This window comes from Perognathus longimembris, chromosome 11 (genome assembly GCF_023159225.1).
Source record: "Perognathus longimembris pacificus isolate PPM17 chromosome 11, ASM2315922v1, whole genome shotgun sequence".
Taxonomy (NCBI): domain Eukaryota; kingdom Metazoa; phylum Chordata; class Mammalia; order Rodentia; family Heteromyidae; genus Perognathus; species Perognathus longimembris.
The window spans coordinates 18,759,768-18,783,147 of record NC_063171.1 but is presented as its reverse complement, the minus strand read 5'-3'; the positions used below and the strand labels follow the sequence as shown (position 1 = coordinate 18,783,147).

Here is a 23,380-nt window from a genome sequence, read left to right as displayed (position 1 = left end):
GTAGGAAATACAAAATGTAAAAGCTAAGCTGGGCAATACACCAAAATACATACTGTGGGAAGGGCAGCTGAGCTGGCCAGAGCCTAGCTGGATGTGCTATAGAAGCCTTGATATGTGCAGTTCCCTGAACCATGGGACAGTCATCAGTGCCAAAGGAAGACCTGGCTGTAGCTGCTGCTACACCTGGTGCCCTGAGCCCATCTTAAGATGTTCCAATGCATGCTTCTGCAGGCTAATCCTCACACTGCCACATTCCATGGCTGGTCTGTCTTCATTAAGCACATTCCTTCCAAAGAAGACAGCACTCAGCAAACAATGTGCAGAGGCAGTATAACATAAATTGAAATACAATGAGCTTTCTAGAATATTTTGACTTTTAAACACAATCCCAAAAGATCTAACGTTGAACTAAGGGACCAGAAGTCAGCATTATGATTTATTAAAGTTCTTCAGGAATGGTCACACTCATGAAGGAGGAATAATGTTTGATTGGGACGGGACCCTGGAGAACATCTGACCCAATGATTTTCAAACCTGTGATTTCTCCTCAAGTGTTTTTAAATGATGCTCACTGCCCTGGTTCTACCCCACAAATGCAGACTTAATTGGTCTGGGATGAGGCTCCGGCCTTGGTCTTTATTTTCAGACTTCATCATGCTTCTAGCGAGCAGCCACATTGAGAACCGCAACTCCAGTGCATTTCCCTTTTGTTAGAGACAGAAAACTGAGGTTCACCACCAATTAAGTGACTTTTTCCAAATGAGCCAGCCTCTCAGCCCTTCCAGGGCACAAGACAAATAATGAAAGGATGGGCTCTGCTCCCTGAGGGAAGATGAACAAAGTGGGTTTTGACTAGGCACCTGTTCTGGGGCTCTCCTTGTCCCTAGATGACCAGTGTCTTCTTGCTGGCATATGCTAAGCTGTCTTGTGTTCTTGGGACGGAAAAGGAAGTAAAAATGAAAGTAAATGCACAAACTGGAGACTCTGTACCTTGGAATTGTTTTGACAGCTCAAAGAACACAAAGAAGTTAGGGCATGGAATAGTATTTGGTTAGCAACTGTGTTACACTTCCACCCCGCCCCCCAAGAAACAACTAATATATGCATTTGTAATGATGCTACTATATTAACTTCTCATTTTGCTGTTACTCTTGTTCATTTTCTGTTGTTCATGTTGCTCTTTTGTTTGTTCGTTGTGGCAGGGCTTGGGTGTGAAACACCATCCACAGAGTTTGCTGTTTGTTAGGCAGGAGCTCTGTTTGTTTTCCCTTTTTGTGCTGGTTCTGGGCCTGGAATTCAGGGCCTGGAAATTGTCCCTGAGCCTTTTTTCCTTCAAGGCTAGTGCTCTACCATTTCTAGACTTGGACTTTCTTGCTCAGGCTGGCTTCAAACCAAGATGCTCAAATATCAGCTTCCTGAGCAGCTAGGATTACAAGCCATCTGCCCCCAGCTAGGCAGGAACTCTACTTACCAAGCCACATTTCCAGCCATACTTTTTCTTATTTTTGAGATCAGGACTTGCTTCCTGACCAATTAGAATTCACCTGCTATGTTAGGATTCCTGCCTGGTAGCTAGGATAATGGGTTCGGGCCAGTGCATCCAGTTCTTCATTGGGAAGGAGTCTTGTGGACTATTTTTCAAATACTACCCCAACAATATCAGCCTCCCAAGTAGCTAGGATTATAGGAGTGAACCTTGGCACTCAATCCTTTTTCTTGGAGGTGGGAGGAGGGTAGGAAGTACTAGGATTTGAAGTCAGGACTTTCACACTTGCTAGGTAAGTTCTCTACCACTTAAGCCATACCTCAAGACCTTTTGTGTTTGGGTTATTTTTGAAATAGGGTTTCACTTTTTGTCTAGTTCACATATCCTCCAACTTTTGCGTCCTGGTTTAGCTGGGGTGACGAGTGAATGTCACCACATCTAGCTTCTGTTCAGATGGAGTCTCACGGACTTTTCTCCTTAGCCTGGCCTGTTACCCCAATTTTCTTCATCTCAGCCTTCTAGGATATAGGCATAAACTACCACACCCAACTACTGTATTAACTTAAGAAACATCTTTGTATAGTAACAATAAACTCACAACCATCCTCACACAGAATAGCACAGCATATATTTCCCCAAAGTTATACTTTGAGTTCATAACTAGTGAAGATGTCAGGCTTACAGACTTTGTAATATTATGTAATTCCCACTGAATTTCCAGTCACCAAAACAATCTAATTTAATAGAGTGTTCATATCTGTCACAAATGAGGAATGGAGTTTTTAACATAGGAAACAAAACTAAAGATAAGAAAATTAAGTACAGGTAACAAAAGAAGACATGATAGGGAAAATGGGCATAGAAGTGGCTTCTGTGAATATTATTTAGCTAGGAAATGCAGTGATTTATCTCCATGCATCAGATGTTTGTGGATGAGTATTTTTCTTCACTATACCTAAATGATTAATTAGCTCATTATGCAAGGTACTTAGTAAAGAAAAGAGTGCCATTATATATAGTGCCCAGTGAAGGATCTTCTTACAGAGGGTAAACAATATGTGGCTTTCCTTTAAAAGATACGCACTATGTGATTGATTTAATTTTATAAACAAGCAAACAAACACCAGTGATGATGCATGCCTAGCTTGGTTTCTCCTGTACAACCCTGCACCTGAATGTTTCTCTTAAAGAAATTCTCTTGGCCATTTTTTGATGGTTTACGTATCTGGAATCAGAACAGTGTGACAAGTATCCAAACTCTGCAATTCCTTAACCCTATGGCTGGTGCTGTAGCTCTTGTATAACCTATGCTGTCCACATCAGGCCTTCTGAGTCCTTACTAAGCCTTCTGGGAGTGTATCTTTTGCAGTTCTCAGGGCATTCCATCCAAATCACTAGAGCTCATGCTTAAGATATGGATTCCTAGGTTCCAACTATAAACAATCCAATTAAATGTGGCTTAAACAGAGCCTTCAAATCAGTATGTCTAACAAATACCCTAAGTGCTGAGCTCTAGCTGGGCCCTGAGTCAGTATCAGCCATAAACTAGTCCAAGCCCAGCAGCTGTATCCAAAATGTTGGCAGAACAGTGATGAGGACCACATCCACGCTGAGCCAATGAACTAAGCCCCATGGAAAATCACTCTTGGGCGACCTGAACTACTAAATACAGCATAGTCACCTGGCTTTCTCCACATAAGCCAATCTATCTATGATGGCCAAATAAAAGAATATGTGTAAATGATTCCCCATTTTAGTTACCTCTCTATTGTACACATTTATCTCCTCAATTGTTTCTTAATGGTGAGAATCGTTCTGAAATGTACAGTATACTACTGCTATCTGTAGTCACGCTATAGTTCAATAGTCTACCAACACTTCTTCCTTATATCTAAAGATGACATACATTAGTCAACCTTCCTCTAGCCCTCTTGATCCCTGATCTACTCTTAAGTTCTAGGAGATCAACTGTTAGATTCCAAATACCAGTGAGACCCTGCAGTGCTTTCTATGTCTAGCTTATTGTGCTCTCCAATTCCATCCATTATTTTATACTTATTATTATTGGTCTGTTCAGGTTTTCTATGTCCTCATGATTCAGTCTTATTAAAGTATATGTGTAGGAATTTGTCCATTTATTCTTACTTACATCAAATTTGTAAGAATGAAGGTTTTCATAATAACCTCTATGGGTCTTTTGGATTTCTGAGGCAATTGTTATCTCTTATTATCACCTCTGATTTTATTTATTTGAGTCTTCTCTCTCATTTTCTTAGTCTAGGCACAGGTTTGTCTATTTTGTTCAGTTGATTTGAAGAATAAGATCTTTATTTTATAGATCTTTTGCATTTGTTAAATATCTATTTTGTTTATTTCTACTGATTTATTTTTTCCCTATTAAATTTGGATTTGTTTCTTCTTGTTACACCATTTCCTTGATGTATGACAGCTTTAATGTATTGGTTTTGACATTCATCTATTCTCTTGCTAGATAGAAAATTCTAGGTGGAAATCAGCGTGCTTTCTAAAGCTTAAAATCTAACAAGCTTAAGAAATGGCAGAGAGAAGACTTATGATTTTTATTAAAAAAATTGTGTAGGATGTCTTGTTTAAACATTCCATGGTAACTCCTCAAAATCCATGAGTGACAAAAGACGTGGCCCAATGCCTGAGTGCTCTCCCACTCAACCTGCCTGGAGGAGAGGGAGCTGCACACAGCTGGCTGTGCAGTGGTGCAGAGATGACAGGAACCATCTTGACTTCACTTGGCAGCAACTCTCCACCATATTGATTGGTGAAACCAAAATGGCGGGGTGTGTGCAGTGTAGCCAGGTTTATAAGGCTGGCTGGTAACCAAGATGCTAAAGAGCTGTCTATTTGTCCTACAAAGGACTCCATATTGGGAATGCCAGGACCTCAAAGGTCCCCAAAATTCACAGATATGCCAGTACCTTGCAGAGGGGGCAATTTCTTACTTCCTCCAGCTTTCAGGAAGAACTCAATGCACACAAAAATTAAAGACAACTCTTTCTTAGGGTTACATGTGCCATCTGTGATAATAAGGAGTTCTTCAGCATCCACCATGCAGCTAAAACTGCAATTACTCTCTCTTTTTTTTTTTTGCCCATCCTGGAGCTTGAACTCATGGCCTGAGCACTGTCTTTGAACTCTTTTGGCTCAAGGCTAGCACTCTACCACTTGAGCCACCACACCACTTCCGGCTTATTTCTATATATGTGGTGCTGAGGAATCGAACCCAGGGATTTATGTATGCAAGGCGAGCACTTTACCACTAGGCCATATTCCCAGCCCTGCAATTACTCTTAGAGAGAAACCAGACATAGAGAGAGCCCTATACTACCAATGGTTGCTATAGTCTGAAATTTATGCACTTTGTCTATCTTCATGGGGAAATTCTACTTAGGAGGTCTCCTCTCTCTAGCCTAATACATATTTCTAAATAGACCTTGAAAGGACTTGACCTGGAAGGAAATAAACTATATATAACAATAGCTAAGATGCCCATGAAATCAGGTGCTCAGGAAAACACTTCAATAGAAGAAGCCTGCTCCAGCCTTATTTATTTGCATAATTCTCAGTCATTCAGCCCAGGATCATTAATTATGTCATTCATGTTTCTGAACTGTGCATCTTCTAAGCGATCTTCAAACATTCATCAGAGAACACTGGAATAGGGGGTTATTTTGCTTTCTGTGTACCAAGAAATGGAAGTCTCAAGGCAATTCATCATCATCATCATCATCATCATCATCATCATCATCATCAGTGGTAATAATAATTACCACTTGAATGAAATGAAACTTGTTAAGAAGTTCAGCTATAGCTGAATTATGGATCAAAATCTCAAGCTTGAAGTCTGCTGAAAGAATTTCTATATATTTGGTACTCCTCAAAATGAAAATAAATGAACTTCAATCCAAACTCAAGTTTAATTCATGTAAAGGGTTTGGCTAATGTCACCAACCACAAGTGCCATAGTTTCATGGATCTGAGTGGCAGCAAGTTCAAGTGATTAATGAATTATAGCCACCCTATGTATGTTCTGTATGGCATTTCAGTTGTTACCTATAACAAGGTACTGTTGTTTTTTTTCTCTTTGAACACAAACACACAGCTTTCCTACCAGAGGTATGGAGTGCAGGGGGAAAAGTAATACAACAATCATAGTTCTATAGTATAAGAGACTACTAGGTCACTTGCTGGCTGCTTACCAAGCTTGTTGGTTCTAAGAAGTACCTTCCCAGTGCTCCTTGAGAAGCTTGAGAAGAGATCAAAGGTTGCTGATCAAAAGCTAACAGGGATCAGCTAAGTCAAGACAAAGAGACAAAGGAGATAACTGCAAGCTCACACAATGTGGGCCTGGACAAAGCCCAGGGAACAGTGGCTACTCTGTCCCAGTCACAGCTGCTGTGTTCAAGTGCAGGTTTGGTAGGTCCATGGTGGCTCCATGAGCCTGTTCACATGTGAAAAGTCACAAAGTCATGATCTGTGCACTTTGGAGATGCACATCAAAATTTATCAAAGAGTAGTTCTTACGAGGGAGCTTAGGAACAGGTTTTCCAGAGGCCAGAGAGACCTGGTCAAGAGAGCAAGATGGGTGTAATCAGAGAGGTGTGCAGAGCACCTCCCTGTAACAGGTGTTATGGGAAGCTGGCTCTTGGTGTGCCACCCAGATGAGATGAGTTTTAACAAATCAACCATACTTCTCAGGCTAACTGTGGCTAAGTGAGAGAATGGTTGCCTAGTTCAAATCCTGAGCTACCAATAAACAAATAAGAAAATAAAAACATTATATTTATATAGTAGATGATATATATGTTTATATATATTTATGTTTGGGACAAGGATATATGTATGTGCATAGAAAGTTTCTAGAAGAATACATGAATACATGAAAAAAAAGGGAGTTTGATTAATTTTTTTAACATGGTCCCACCAAAATTAACTTTTAAAAAAATTATCATGGATACATACTGTTTTATGATTTACAAAAGGAAAAGTCAAATTAAATTACTATTAAATAATCTAAAGGTCTTAAGGAATCTAGATTTCTTAAATCAGTACATTTTGATACGTTAGCAATATAAGGGACAACTAAAGGAACAAGCCACTCCTTTGAGAACAAAAATGATGAAGCCTATACAATACATACTTTTTTTTTTAGCTCCTGGAGAGTACTAGCTATGATTTAAATACATACAGGGAAACTTCTTCCGAGAGTGGTAACTGGAAAAGAATTTAACACCCAAACTGTAGGCTAACAATTTTCTCTCAGATGTTGCTTTATATTATTGTTTTGCAAAGAAGTGTCCCTGCCATCATCCCTACAAAAGCCTTATATTGGTCCCACTCGATTGTGCCATAGAATCTGAGACAGTGCTGCACAGTGATAGAACCCTTGTGCACAGTTCAGTGTTAGGAAAGGGACCAAGGCACAAGCAGCAGCATTCCCGGTCACAAAGCTTTCATTGTTGGTTCTTATGACCACCAGAGACAGCCAAGCAAGAGAATTACAAGAGGCACACACTTATGAACCTGGAGTCACAAAGCAGCTTAGGGAGAGAAGTGTTTGGATAAAGGATCTAAAGACAAATATGTTCATTCAAACACTGTTTAGAATAATTGTCAGGAAGGGAATTTGTTATAAAATAAGCTAACATTTAAACAGTCACACAGAATTTAAAACTAGAAATGGCTTATCTCATAACATCATTCACTGTATGATTTACTGACAGGAATCTCTTAACTGCCCTATGCGTTGGATCTTCAGCCATACAACTCAATAAACATAAGGCCTCCTCTCCAATTCTATAGGCAGTTTGTCCTAACTGGAATTGAACTGGTGGAATGCATTAGTTACTTCAGTTTTTATTAAAGGAAATGTTTAATTCTATGCTATCCAACTGGATAAAGAATTGATCGCCTTCGCCAATTACTGTGAAGAGAACTGAGTAAATTGTAAACTACTAATTTGAAGAGCTAAAAAACAAACACTCTTGTACCAATATGAACCCAAACTACAGCCAATTCGCATACGAAAAGTCATTACTACTAAAAATACTTACATGTGCAGTGACCACAGCAAGTGACTTGAATGTGTGTGTAGAGCCCACATAGTTAGTCTCAGGAGGTTCCTTTGAAATGTACTAAAATAGTTCAGAGTTCAGTAACTTGCTAGTGTTTGAGCTAAGTGACAAAATGATCAAGACAGAGGAAGAGAACCACTGAGTCCCTTGTGTACTCAAGCAGAAGTGGTAATTCTCATTTGAAAGAAACACCAGTGCCCCTATGTTTTCAAGTTAGGTTAACGGACAGAAGCAAACAAAACAAAACAAAATGAAAATCCTAGAAATGATTGGTCCTTCTTTGATCTTAAACAGACCATATGTACTGTGTGTGACAGCTGCCCTGTCCAGGTCCCAGCCTTGATCCACCATATACTAGCTTGTGATCTCAGGCTAGATATTTGCATACTCTGTGCCTAAGTTTTCTCCTGTATGAAGTGAGAGAGTGAGAAATGTAATGGTTCCTCCCACTGAGGCTTGCTGGCAGGAGCAAATCAATTACCCTAAAGAGCCTTTCAAACAGTGTCTCCACCAATGTTAGCTTTCATTAGGACAACTTATAATCTTTTTTTTGAAGTAAGGAAATGAATGGAGTTACTTTTTGGGCATTTTAGTATTTTATTTTGTTTTGGATTAATATGTGCTAGTTGTATATACTAAGAAAGTTCAGTGCAATTTATTTCAAACTCCATTCAGAAAGAGAAAGGTGAAGATGAGACAAAAGAGTCTCATAAGAAATTGCAGCTCTCATTTATTTAGTGGCACTTCTACTAAGACTGTGGTGTGTGTGTGTGTGTGTGTGTGTGTGTGTGTGTGTGTGTATGCATTCTACTTGTTATAATCATGTTTTGTGGTAGTTGTTATTATTGGTCGCTTTTAGGTTAGGGAGTTTCTTTTAGAGGTTCAAAGATATGCCCAAACTCTACAAATTGGAGCTGTAGTATGTCTGACTCTAAGCTTGCACTTGTCTATTCTTAACCATCAGGTTGGGAATCATAAGGAAAAGGAGGAGAAAAGTAAGGAAAACAGACCAGTAGTCAAAAGAGGCCTAAAGAATCACCTATGCTTCAATCCATACAGGGACAATATACCAAGTATGGTGATAAAATATGACATTCTCAGCAGCAGCAGTTTGGAATATTTATAAACACACTTTCACTATTAGTGCATCCAGTTAAACATCCACAAAAATGCCACTGGTTGGGCAATGAAGAGGAGACCAATTTCAGATAATCCTCAAAGAATGCAGGAACAAAATATAGGTCAACATGTGGGGTCTAGAACAACCCCCTCCCCCAGAACAAGTACAAGCTCATCATTGTTTATGTTGATGTTAACAGAATCTCATCACAGGGTTTAATGATAAAAAAAGGTTTTCAATTTAGCATAAATTAGAATATAATTCAGTATACTCTATCAAATGAAATGTCCAAATTGTTCTGTAATTACATAGCAGCTATTTTAGCCTGGGGACTGCACAGACTCTGTGAATCCAAATGTCTCCCCACAAGCAATGCAGGCTGTTCAAATGACAAACAATGTCTTTCTAAGGCCTAGGACTTTGCCTTATGCCATGCTCTATTTTTTTTACTCTCCTGGTACATGGCCCTGCTGCCCTAAATCATAGCTTTGTAAAGAAGAATGAGGTCAACCCTCCCTCTTTTGCTAAAGGCTATGTGTTCATGTCTCCTCTGAATTAAAGAGAAGTCACTAAAGGCCAATGGCAAAAGTCCCAGTGCCTTCAACTCAACTCAGTAGCCATTCTCATGAACTTGCTGCATATTTTAATTAGTGCCATGGACATATCTTCCTTAGTTTCTTTACACAGGATTTCAATATTTTGGAGAAAGCAATAGTTTGGTGGATTTTGAGATCAGATAAATGCAAAAGCACTTCGCTTTTTGCTTGTACAAAGTATCTCTAAACTATAAACTTCCCAGTATTTGATCTAATGCAAATCAAACTCGATGTTGAAATAACCGCAGTCGTTTTCCAACAGCAGAGGCAATCATATCTCTTTTTGGTACTTTTCCTTCCTGTAACTCGGATATGGTTTAAATTGTTAGGTAAGAAAATATTCATATGGGATCCAGGAGCCAGACTTCTCAATGATCTTATAACCTAGAGGAAAAATTCTTGGTACTGAATGATCTAGAAAAGAAGTTTTATCAGACATTTCTCCAGCCTTGGAAGAGGGAAGTGGATGAAGAAGAATGCAATGAGTGGGATAGAGAAAAATAATAGTCAATGAAAGCTGGGATCCCAGACTCTGGAAGAAACAACGTTCTGCTTGTAAAGTTCTCAGAAGCTCACATTAGCGTGTCCTGACTTTGTTAAATAGACAGTTTGGCAACATCGAATGTTGAATGGATCTTGATTCAGTTTCAGTAGCCAGGAATAAGCAACTGATATAAGCCCCTTCAAGGTGTAACATCCCAAGACCCTACCTCTTCTCAGATGGGCATAGCTCATAGTCTTCCCAGTCACAAACTCATCTAGTGCTAGACTAGAAGTCAACATTTCCACAGAGACTTAAATGAGTTTGGAGACCCACAGTCATTAAACCAGTTAAATGCTTCATTTCGCTCCAGGGAAGCTCTAGTTGATGCCCTGGGTATGTTTTTCCCCCTGTAGCACCCTCCTTTTTCAGTTCTTCTTTTCCAGGCTTTAGCTTGACTCCTTTCATCCTTTGAAACCCAGTCCAAACTCAGTATCAATTGTTGTAGAGGCCTTCCATGGCCACACAAGATCCCCAATCAGATTTACAAATCCTTCTGTTTAAATGCTATTCAGATCACCTTACAATGCTCAGTAAGAAAAGCCATGTTTATCTAGAAGGAGCCAGCTTTTGTTCACCTTTTTTGTTTGCTTGATGAAAGCCCTTTAAGAGCTAGAGACAATTTAAAATTGTCAGTGCCTAATAAGTGGTACATGCTTTCTAAGACAGAATCAAGAGTTTTCAAAGGAGAGTCTGCAGTAAGTACTTCAGGGGCTGTCCATGTCTTTACCTAAGCTCTTTGAGTTTTCTTACTGCCCAACACTGTGGCCATAAGGTACAATGACATGGAGAGGTAGGGGAAATAGACCACAAAAATCTATGCAGCTGTAGAATGCTACCCATTTAAACAATACCATCGTCCACATACACTGGAATGCTCAGGGGAGTTAGGGTGTACATTCATTGGTTGGTTGAATCTAATCATATTATAAAGCCTACGGAATTCAAGAGCTGGAAGGAATTTTTATTAATTTTATTTTTCTCACATTTTATTATTGAATTCCACCTACCTAGCCCAAATCACATATCAAACTATTGATAAATAATTCAACTCTCCTAATTTATAGGTTTGTATAAAACCTATAATTACAAACAAGTTTTCTAGGCAGTCTTTAGGGGCAAGTTCGGGATCAAATTCTTTTTTTGTCATTTATTAACCGTGTGGCCTTTGAGTGAGTTATTGAACTGAACAAGTCTCCGTTTCTTCCTTTATAAAAGAAGGATCAGAGTATTTCTCCTTCAAGTTTATTGAGTGCTCTGGTGTGTTACACCTATCATCCTGGCTACTGAGAAGGCTGTGATTTTTGAATAAAGGTCTGAAGCCAGCCTGAGCAGACATATTGTAGGAGTCAAAAGGCAGAATAGGAGGTATGGCTCAGGTGGTAAAGTACCTGACAAGCAAGCAAGATACCCTGAGTTCAAACTCCATTACTGTAACCACCATTACAACAACAAAAGGGACTAACTTTTTTTCCCCCCAAATTTTCTTTTGGAAGGGAAATAGTTAAAATAAATAAAAATGTTCTTCCTTCTGGTTGAAAGCTGGCTGGGCGGCAGCCCACTTCCCACTTGGGTACCCTGCTCCGTGGAGGCCGTCACGTATAGCGTATATCGCGGCACAGTGAAGCAGTGTGCCTCACAGTGCTCTCCCAGCCCTTGTTTGCTTTCCCACCTCTGCACCTCACCGGCTGGGTGGTAAGGCTGCCCTTCCCGCCGCCGCGGTCGCTATCCCCGCCCCCCCCCCCTCCTGCTGCCCACCACCAAGTGAGGACGCATCAGCCTGTGTGAGGACAGCTCCCTGTGCTAACACCAGATAAAACTGCTCGGAGGTGACCTGGACTCTGACCTCCTGGGGGAGGGGAGGAGGAGACCTGTTCAGTTCAGTAACTCACTCAAGGGTCACAGAATGAATAAATAGCAAAACTAGAACTTGATCCCAAACTTGCCCCCCAATGACCTGGCCGATTCTCGCCTCTGATACTTGGATTTATTTTAAAGGGTGTGCGCCTGGACTGAGGGTCACGGAGGGAGTGGGTAGCTCCCCTCCCTGGTCCCTGATCCGAACCTTCAGCAAGCACATGTGTTTCATTCAGAGAAAAACTTGGCTCTGTTCCCACGGGCAGCTTCATCACGCCCCAGTACGAGATGCCCTGGGATTGCTTCTGAGCACCGAGACCCAGCCCTGGAGGACACACAAGCTGAGATAGCCCGGAGCACTGCGAAGGCACCAGACTTCCAACCCCTGGATAGAACCACTAGCAGGGGAGCAGGGAGGGGGCACCATGAAATCAGAGCAGCACATTCTCCCTCAGTGGAACCGGTTGCTAGTCAGTTGTGCTCCGAGGGTCGCAGTGGGGGAGGGGACCCCATCTCCTTCCTCCAGGGCCCGGGACTTAGAAGGAACTTCAAGAGTTGAAACTTTCTCCTCCAGCCCCTTTGGGTGGGAGCAATGTCAGAAGGATCCAATGCACACAGCACCCATATCCACGCAGGAGCACCCATGTTCCCAAGCGAGCACCCCGCGTGCACGCAGCCCCGCGCGCCTCCCCAGCCCGATCAGCACGGGAGCAGCGGGAGCAGCGCAAGCAGCAAGGGGTGGGGGTGGGGGGGTCTCCGGCTTCCCGCGGCCACCGCCACGGCGCTCACCAGATGGCCATCCTGCTCTTGGGGTAGTCCAGCCGCTCCAGGCAGCCGAGGAAGTGAGGCAGCGTGTGCGCAGCGTTGCGGGCGAGGATGGCCACCATCACCGTGGCTCTCTGCAGAGGCGACTCGGGGAAAACGATCGCCTCTTCCTCGTCGTCCTCCGAGTCCGGCTCCGCGGCGAAGCGTGCCCTACAGCCACCGCGGAGCAGCGCGGAGGACAGGAGCAGCAGCGACCAGGCGAGGGAGGCGGCGGGGCGCGCAGCCATGTTCCAGCCTGGGGCCGGCAGCGGGGCGGTCCAGCCGGGAGCGCAGAGCCCCGCGGCCCGAGGGCGCCCGAGGCTGGCGCAGTGGGCAGACGGCCGGTTCCCGGAGATCCGGGAGGCTGCAGGGGCTGCCGCGGCTTGCAGCTCCCCTGGCCGGCCAGCGTGCGCACGGGCACCGAGTCCTGCAGCTCTCTGGGCCCTCGGACCGCCGCAGCACCGCCCAGGTCCCCACGCCGCCGGTGTGCACCGCGTACCTGCCGCCTCCCAGGCTCGCTCAGTGGCGGCCGTCGGTCCTGAGTCCGGCGGAAAGTTCCTCCAGTCCAGGCTCAGCTTGTACAGCTGAGAGCTGTGGCTTTCTCCGGGACTGTGAGGTGTGGCCGTGTCTGCCAATGGGCGTGTGTGTGTGTGTGTGTGTGTGTGTGTGTGTGTGTGTGTACATAACGGTACAACACCAAGAAAATTTATTCTGTTTTGGGCAAACCGCAGTCTGAGTCTTTCACAGTGATGCAATGTTTGCAGGTTTTCTCAATGCACCTATTGACAAACGAGTAGGATTCTAAATTGGGAATTCACCCTAACTATTCGTGCCTGTGTTAAATAATTTTCAAAAAATATCAAAGGTCAAAATATTTGCTTTTCGCACAATTCACAATAGCCAAAATTTGGAAACAACCCAGATGCCCCTCCACAGATGAATGGATCCAAAAAATATGGTACTTATACACAATGGAATACTACATAGCGATTAGGAATGGTGAAATATTGTTATTTGCAGGGAAATGGTCAGAACTCGAACAAATAATGTTGAGTGAGACAAGCCTAGAACACAGAAAACAAAGGGGCATGATCTCCCTGATATATGACTGTTAACAAAGGGAGATGGAGAGACAGTAGAGACCAAGTCTGTGAACACTGTATATGTGCTTGATACATTGTATACTGCATATGGGTCTACCTGACCTAGACAAGGGATGGGAAAACAGGTTGTAAGATATCACAAGAAATGTACACAATGCCCTACTATGTAACTGCACCCTCTTTGCACAGCACCTTGTAAAAAAAAAAATTTATGTTCAATTGATAATAAAAAAAATTAAAAAAAAAAAAATATTTGCTTTTCCTTAGGCACGCAACTTCTCCTGAAATTCATTCTTGATGGAGGAAACACCCAATAACACTAAATTTGAAGACCTGGCGACTTTTATTTCATTTTTATTTTATTATTCTAATTGTGTTATATTGTATTGTCATTATACAAAAGGGTTACAGTGTAACATGTCAGTTTATGAATAAAATGCATCATTGATCAATGTCACCTCTTTCAGCATTTGACTTGGAGAATTTTAGTGACCAGACCCCTTACAATAAACATAAAGTCCTAATGGACCTGTTCAAAGGTCCAAAGATAAGGAAGAAGGAAAGATTCACTGGATGGTTTTCTTTTCCTTAATGACCCAAACTAACAAAGAGTAGCAAAATCCATAGTTGATGCAGTGAAGAGAGTAGAGGAAAGGAAAGGGGTGGGGGAGGGAAAAGCACATGAGACGAAATTGCAATGCACTTGCTTACTCGGGAAGACAGCTTGGAGGAGTGTGTAATGCCCTGTGAGTTCTCCTTGTTAACACTGGCCTCTGACTATGAGTGTACATGGGGGCTGCTATGTATTCCATGGCCATCAGCTCCCAAGTAGCCTTCAGTTGTCCTCAGATCCTTTCCTTGTTGCATTAATCTTTCTCCACAATGGCTGGAAAGCTTCTTTCTTTGCCCCCCTCACTCCCTCAGAAGTCATCTCCTTCATTCAACTCCCCCAGCCCCCTGCAGTCCACTCCTGTTCCCACTAAGGGCTCCCAGCCTGTAGGCCCTCTTCTAGGACATGTTTTTCATCATTATTCAGCTCAACTCTCCATCAAATTTTCAACTGGTCCTTTTCTAGCAACTTCTTCATGTCAATCTTACAATAGTGTGTCTCTCTTACCTCTAAAACAAAGCAAAAATTTTATCGAAACCTCTGTTTCTTTCTGTTGACCCCCTCTGGTCCAAGCTCCTTAAAGGAAGGGTCCTGTACTTCCTTTCATCTACCACAATGCAGTGTGGCTTCAGCCCTTTCCTGAACTGGGAAAACACACAGCTGACTCCAGCAATGGTGAATTTAGTGAGTGCTTTCTAGTGCTTACCTTTCCAGGCCTCTGTCACATAATTTCTGCATGCTAAGATTTTACTTGTCTGTCTGCAAGTAAAATCTGTCATTATGTGCTACTTTGTGACCACTATGGTCCCCTGGTGTTAGTGTATCTTCCAAATCAGAATCTCTAGCCCCAACCTCTTCTCTAATTTCATCTTTTTATGATTAACATCCCATGGCCATTTCCTTCCCCCTCCATCTTCCTGAGGAAACTGACCCTGTTTCAGGTGCTAACGATCTTGTAGAGGGGGCAGAGTTAACCATCTACTACAAGTGTCATGACAGAAGTACATGCCAGCCACAGCAAAGGGAGAGGGGAAGACATGGGTACTTCTACAGAGGTGGTGGTGGTGTGAGGGACTATTCAAAGGGTTGGTTGTTCTTTCTTCTTTTTCCTTCCTTGGCCTATGTTTCATTCAACTTTCAAGACTCAGACCCCCACCAGGCCTTAGGAATTGGTGGTTCACATTCACCATTTGTTCACTTTCTGGCAGGCAGAGATAGTTTAAAAGTAGGAACCCACTGGGCTGGGAATATGGCCTAGTGGGAGAGTGCTTGCCTCGCATACATGAAGCCCTAGGTTCGATTCTTCAGTACTATATATATAGAAAAAGCTAGAAGTGGCACTGTGGCTCAAGTGGTAGAGTGCTAGCCTTGAGCAGAAAGAATCCAGTGACAGTGCTCAGGCCCTGAGTTCAAGCCCCAAGACTGGCAAAAAAAAAAGTAGGAACCCATATATGTGCAGTCTTCCTCCTGTTAATTTCGCAGCTTATCTGAGCTCATTTTTTTTTTACAATGAAGAAGCATATAAAACAGTGGGTGCTTGACCCTTCATGGCCTCTAATAGTACAATGAGCTCATTTCTCCAGAGGTCTTCCGAAAGAACTACTGTCTGCTAAGTGGATGAGATCCAAAGTTTCCTCGCATTATATGAAAGATACTTGTTTGAATCTTAGAGTCAATTTAGAGTGCTAATTAGTTTCATAGCATATTAAGGCAATGGCCAAGTATGTGACAGAAGGAGACCCCAGGGGGGAGTGGGGTGGGGGTCGGAAGGGAGGAGGGGGAGCTGTTTTACTCACAGACTCATTCCATGAGTCAATTGTAAATTAGTGATGTGACTCTGGATTTTTTTTCTTCCCCCATAGAATTAGTGAGTTAATTTGCAAAACTTAATTAAAAAAATAAAGTCAATTATATTGTTTAAATACCCATTGCTTAAAATGTTCTGTCATGGAAAGTGGTTGAGTGAAAACTGGTCCTGGTCTCCCTTGCCATTAGACTGTCCCAAGAGTTCTCACGTGGGCACCTGCTCTCCTGTCCTTCCCCCCCCTTCACCACCACCCCCCCACACACCAGCACAGGAGGCCTCCTCTGGAGACAAGGGAGCTTCTCTAACTTTGGCACTTAGTCTAGCTGTGGCAGGAGTAGGACCTCCAAGATGGACAGAAGCCTTCTTGCAGGGAAACGTCTTGAGGTTTCTGTAACTCTACAGCCAAGAAGGGGAGGGAGCACATGCCTTTTTGGAAGCAGAAACATTCTAGAAAGTGCAGCAATTGCTTGAAGTTGGAGCTTAGAGATGGAGCTGAATTTCTGCCTTATTTGTGTCACTGGTTCTCCGTGTGGCCTTGGACATCATCTTTCTGAACACCAGTTTCTACTGGAAAAAAAAAAGTGTGCTTCACTTTTTGCTCAATGAACATGTATGAAATAACTAAATGCCAATTTAGCATTTGGATGTTAAATATTTGAATTGTTTGCTGGGGACAGAAAATAGGGGTAAAAAGGTGGCTTGTGCTCTGCATAGCCCTAGTGGGGTACAGTGGGGAGAGGGGCTCAAACATCTAGGTTGGTCTCTTCTGTACCAAAAGGTCTTTCTTCCACTACCTGGATTGTATTACTCTCTTCCATCCAGCCTAAAATGCTACCATGTAAAATTCATTTGAATGAATAAGTATGCCATTCCAACATGAAAGTATTTGAAAGAAGGATATTAGGGACTATCTTCTTTTTGAATTTTTCATCTCAGCATCTAAGCTGAGAGGCACTATATAAAGCTATGGTGAAGCATCTCATGGGTAGGATTGGGAAGGAAGGAATGAATGAATGAAGGAGGGAACGAATATTGCTAAACAAAAGAAACATAAAGTACATATCACCTGAAATGGAGAAAGTGTCTGTATTGTTAAAGATCATAGACTTCATAGACTATTTAGAGTAGAATGACAATTTTCATCATTGTGAATGTAAAAATGTATACTGTAAAATACATGTAACAACTTAACCCCCCCACCAAAAAAAGAAATGTGAAAAAAAGAAAGAAATGTACTTGCCTTACATATGAAACTGTAACCCCTCTGTATTTCACTTTGACAATAAAGAAGGGAAAAATATAAATTTTTTTTAAAAAGCTTTGGTGAAGGAGACTAATGGAATGGAACCCTCACTGGTAGAGTGGAACTCTAAGGACAAGGCAAGTTCCTGTGTATGGGCATAGGAACTTTCTAGAAAGGGAAAGGGGGAGAGAGGAAGAACTCTGACCAAGCAGCAAAGAATCAGAATTGAACTGTCTTGATTTTAAAGTGTTGGGGAATGAGTAGTGTATGCTAGGAAATAGAAGACAAAAGGTAAGACATGATGGGATTTCAAGTAAATGCAACTGCACAAACCTTGGGAAACTGCAACGAGTAGAACACGGCTGGAGCCTAGAAGAAAAATTGTATGATTTTATAATCATTTCCTGAAAACAGACAAAGAACTTTGAATAGATGTTTCTCCCAAGAAATATGAAATAACTCTATAAGCACATGCAAAGTTTCTCACCACCATCAATCATATGGGCAATGAATATCAAAACTACAATAATATCGTATACCCACTAGGAAGGCTACTGGCAAAGGACAAAATAGAAAATAGCAAACTGTGGTAAGGATTCAGAAAAGCTGGAATTTGTATGCTGGTGCTGTGAATGTTAAAATGTATAGCTGCCATGGAAAATAGTATAACACTTCCTTATAAATAAAACAGAATTATTGTATGATCCAGCATTTCACTTTTGAGTATACAACACACAAAAAAACACCCAGAAAATTCAGATATTTGGATGTTCATGTACAAAGCAGCATTGGGTACAACAGCTGAAAGATAGAGCAACCTGTAAGCCAATGAATATCCATTTAAGCAAATTGTGGTAAATGCCTATTATGGTATATTATAAGGGAAGTTTTCACATGTGCTCTAATACTTCAGGCTTGAGGACATTATGATAAATGAAATAAGCTAGTCACAAAAAGATAAATAATGTGTAACTTACAGATATTAGAATGGTGGCTGCCTAGGGTTGAAGTTAAGTGGCAAGTTATTAACATTTTAATTGCAAATTTTAATGTTTTGTTGTTTCCTAACTACTTTTGAGGAGTTCTGTATATATTCTAGGTATCTTGTCATATTCCCCTCCCCACCTTTTTCAGGGCTTCACTCTCTCCTTAGGCTTATTTTTATTTACCACTTGAACCATATCTCTACTTCTGCCTTTTTCTGGCTTGTTAAGAGTCTCTAAGATTTGTCTGCTTGGGCTGCTTAGAACCTCAGTCCTCAGATCTTAGATCTTAGGAGCTAATGTTATAGGCTTGAGCCTTATCTTTTCTCATTGTGTGTCATAAATGCCTTCTTTGAATCATTGTGTCAGAAATTCTTAATTAAAATAGAATGAAATTTGTCAAGCATTTTTCATATAGCTTATGTTTTGAGGTCTTGTTGAAGAAAGCAATCTGTATTTTATAGTTACAAAAGACTCTTTTGTATATATATGTATGTATATATAACTAAAGAATTCAAAGTGTTTGCTTTTGCTTCTGTACAATTATTTTGAATTGTCCTTCCTTTTCTCTTCCCATATCTGTCAGTCAAGGAACATCTGCCCTGCTCTGTTCCTTGACTTTCTATTTTGTTCTGTTTATTCACCTATTTCCGTACCAACATCACATTCTCATTCTCTTTTCCTCCTTCTCCTCTCCCTTTCCTGCTCTCTCTTACCTTCCCTTTCCTTTTCCATCCCCCCCTACCTCTCCAAATACAATCTTGCAGAATAGGCCAGACTGACCTCAAGCTTGGATTCTTCTTATATTCACTTTATGAGTGCTGGGATTATAGACATGTAGCAGAACACTTGGCCTTATCACATACTTTTTTTTTAAAGTGTGCTTATAGTTTATAAACAGATCATATTCAGAGTTTACCTTAAAATACTTAAGCACAAAAATGCAGCAAACGTGACAATATCATGGTATTCTTTGTTCTTTAATGTACTGCACGTGGGTCTTTCCTTTTTGTGCTAGTCCTGGGGCATGAACTCAGGACCTAGGCACTGCCCCTTGACTTCTGCTCCAAGCTTGCACTCTACCACTTAAGCCAGAGCTCCACTTCTGTTGTTGTTTTTTGCCAGTCCTGGGCCTTGGACTCAGGGCCTGAGCACTGTCCCTGGCTTCTTTTTGCTCAAGGCTAGCACTCTACCACTTGAGCCACAGTGCCATGTCTGGCCTTTTCTATGTATGTGGTGCTGAGGAATGGAGCCCAGGGCTTCATGTATACGAGGTGAGCACTTTACCACTAGGCCACATTTCCAGTCAGAGCTTCACTTCTGGCTAGACTTTCCCGCAGAGGCTGTCTTCCCATCACAGTCCTCACAGATCCCCAGCCGTTTGAGTAGCTAGGATTGCAGGCATGATTCAAAAGGCCCAGCTGCCAGGGGTCTTTTTTAATCTGTTCCACTTTGAGAAATGAAACCGTAATTGTGTGGTACTAGGGCTTGGTCTCCCGGCCCCACGCACTCTCTACTTCAGTTCTGGCTTTTTTGCTAGTTACATGGGCGATAAGGGCCTGGCTTGTTGTCTCGGACTGGCTTTGGGCCTGGATTCTCAGATATCAGCTTCCTGAGTGGATTTTGCGTGTCTTGCACCATGTGAAAGCATTTTCTGGAAACAGCTTTCGCTAGGTAGACTTGACCTTGAATTTGACACCGGCCTGCCTCGGCCTCCCTGGTGCGGGCCAGGCTGGCTGGGGCCCCCAGGCCCCAGGGAGCAGGACAGAGCAGGACAGAGGTCACTCACAGTCCGGACAGCCCCCGTTGAACGCCATCCTGCAGATGCCGCAGTTCTTGTCATTGGCCACCCACAGCCAAGTGGCCAGGCCGTTCCAACACTTAATCTTCACCTTCATGGCGGCGGAGCACCGGGGAAGGCCGCTCAGGCTTCTGTTGCTGGGGCACGCTAAGATCTCGGAGCCTTTGGCCTCAGGAGGCCAGAACCAGGCCCGCAGCCACCCTGCCCCAGACCGTGGCCACAAGGAGTGGACGCTGCCGGAGCCCCTATCACATACTTTTAATTGTAGACCTGCATAAAAGTCCACTCCATTTGTTCTTAAGAAAACTCATTTTGGGACTTTTATGTCTACATTTCAGAAGCAGTTTATCAAGTATTAGAAGAATCTTGATTGGGATTGCTAGAATCAATAGACCAGTTAGGGTCAGACTGCCATCTTTATAATACTGAGTCTTTCCAAATGAACAGCATTCCTATTCAATTATTTATTTTTATAATAACCTTGAATGACATTCATAGTGTTCTCCATAACATTTTTCTTTGTGTTGTTTTGTTCTAAATGTAAACATTCCCTTTAAAATCAAATATATTATTTCCTGATTTAGATAGCACTTGAAATTTATGGGAAAAAATGGAAAGAATACCATTAGTTTAAGTAGCTCTCTATACCATGGCAGTCCTCTTATATATGTTAGTGCATGTGAATGATAAAATGCTATAGATTCCTAAATATTTCACTAGAGTAAGAATCTCAGCTATTCTTAAAACAGAACAGAAATTATGTGGTTTGTGTACAAATACTTAACAAGACATATATGAAAACTTAATGAACAAAAAGCTGATCTAGAAAGCTAGCCTGTATTTTGTAACTTAAGTCTAAAAACAGCACCATGTAAAAGCCTTTTAAAATGCTTTCTTTTTTTTTTTCTAGCACACTAAAGGTTTGCATCACAGTTCTGTGTTTGCTTTTCCTCTTGAGACTCTAGCTGAATTAATGCCTCTCTGCTGGATATCAGAGATTTCTTTTGCAGGAATAAAATGGTCTGGCTTGCAGTATCAGGCTGGAACATCAGTATACTACGTGCCAAATTACACAGACTTTGATTAAGTGCAGTAAACTAAGGAGGGAATTTCATTATTTTTGGTTACCTGTTTAATTCCCCCTAGCCACTTTGGTTCTCTGATATAGTGAACTACTGAGGCAGTTGTAAGAGGAGAAATCCTTCAGCCAATCAGAAGCTGAGCCTCTATCCAATTCTCTAATGCATTTCACTACAGATTGCCAGAAGAGCCATTTTCAATGTTTTAATCTTTTGTATTTAACTCTACTCATTTCCAACCAACAAAACTTATTTAGCAAAGTGAAGTATCTTATACCTAAAATTCTAGCTACTCAGGAGGAGAGAATGGGAAGATTATAGATGGAGGACAGCCTTAGCAAAACAAGCTTGAAACACCTTTTTGGCCAAAATTGGGGCACAGTGGTGCTTACCATCATCCCAGCTATGTAGAGGACTGAGATCAGGAGACTCAAGGTTCTAGGTAAGATCAAGTGAAAAGTTCAGAAGACTCCAATCTTAGAAGAAGGGGGTATACACTTGTCATCCCACCTATAGTGGGAAGCATAAAATATTAGAACATAGTCCAGGTACTGGCCAAGCAAAAAGCAAGACTATCTCAAAATAACCAGTGCAAAAAAGGTCTAGAGGCTTGGCTTAACAATATTACAGACTTGCTTAGCAAGCCCTAAGTTCAAATTATTTTTATGGCTCAAGGTGACAGCTAAGAGACACTCCATTTTCATACTCCTACTGATATTAAAAGTCAGAATCACTTAATATTTATGCTTGAATATATCATGCTTATTTTCTAAGCAATAATACTTAACGTATTTGCCCAAGAGCAGCATTTATCTGTTGCTTTATCCATTTATGGCTCTTTCTTCATCCTTTTGGGCTTTCCTTTCTGCCCTAGCTCTTTTTCTTAGAACTTAAGCTGACAGTCTTTTTTTTTTTTAAAGATAAGTTTTGAGCCTTGTTCACATAGTATCTAATTTCTTTAGACTATTTTTTTTTTTTACTGGTTTATAGAATTTCCTTTCTACTCACCTAAGGAACAAAATGCTACTAATTCTATAAGTAACTTTATATGAACTGACTTAGATTTTTAGGGACCAGAGAGATTAGATCTATTCTTTTCTAATTACTTTAATGGCAGTGTTCAGGGCTTCAAGGAACCCGGTTATTTCAGCACTAGTTATTTCTTTGGAGTATTGTAGCTACTTTGTGAAATCTAATGTTAATGATTTAATTGAAATCCAACATGTTCTAGGACAATTTTTAAGTCCTAATGTGTGACTTTTTCTTTTCTTTTAATGCATTCAAGGCTGTTTTTCTTTTATTTGCCACAGTTTGAAATAGAACAGGCTCCTATGTGTTACTTTAAAAAAAAAAATCATTGTTATATTGGAAATCTTATGTCTTTCATCAAATTTGGCAACATTTTGTCCATTGTTTTTTCTTTTTTTTCTGACCCATTCTTTTTCGTTATTAACACGTGTGTTAGGCTGCTTATTAACATCACCATAGCACAACTCCAAGGACGTTTTCCATTTTTTTCTTTGTTCACCTTAGATTGCATCAAATTTACTTACTTCGTTCTCTGTAATTTGTCTTAGCTGTTAAAACGGCCCAAAGAGCTATTTCTGAAATTAGAATTAGTAGCAGAAGGGCCCGTCTGGGTTTTAAACTTTCCTTTTGCACTGCTCACTGCTGACATTTTCTACTTGTTTCCGGGTTTCCATCCATGGACAACATGCTTTACTTCACTGGGGATGGTTGTAATAAAAGTCACTCTAAAATCCTTATCTGTCACTCCGACGGCAAGTTCTTAGTTGATCATGTGGCGAAGAATTTCTCTTCTACCTGGAACTCTGAGTTATTTAATTATTTACTTTTTATGCCGGTGATGGGGCTTGAACTGGGGGCCTGGACGCTGTCCTAGAGCTTCTGTGCTCCTGGCTCTACTACTGGAGCCACATTTCTGACTGGGATTCGTATTAACAGTCTCCTAGCCACCCCTTGCTCCCACCCTACCCTTCCAGGGTCTCCCCATTTCACAAGCACCCCTGCCCAGGGCCGTCCGGGCAGGTCTCGTCAGGCTTCCACCGGCTCCCGGGAATGGGGAGTCCGGGCTCCGAGGCCGGGCGATGGCGAAGAGGACGCGAGCTACTCCCCATTACCCCAGAGCAGCACAGGCCGAAGGAGGGCTGCGGCCTCTCCGGACCCTCCCGCACGCTGAGGGTGAAGGACTAGAGAACGTTCTGGAAGGAGCTGCGGGCGCG

The 23,380-nt window shown here is 41.8% G+C and overlaps 1 protein-coding gene across 1 annotated transcript in view; it reads right to left on the bottom strand.

The window, feature by feature from the left end:
- The window catches only part of Colgalt2 (collagen beta(1-O)galactosyltransferase 2), a 103,125-nt gene extending 90,353 nt beyond the window's left edge, over positions 1-12,772 (bottom strand). Inside the window, exon 1 of the mRNA XM_048356968.1 lies at positions 12,497-12,772. Coding sequence (XP_048212925.1) covers positions 12,497-12,759 — 263 coding nt within the window. The 5' untranslated portion in view covers positions 12,760-12,772. The remainder of the gene's footprint in view (positions 1-12,496) is intronic.
- Between the last annotated feature and the right edge of the window lie 10,608 nt (positions 12,773-23,380).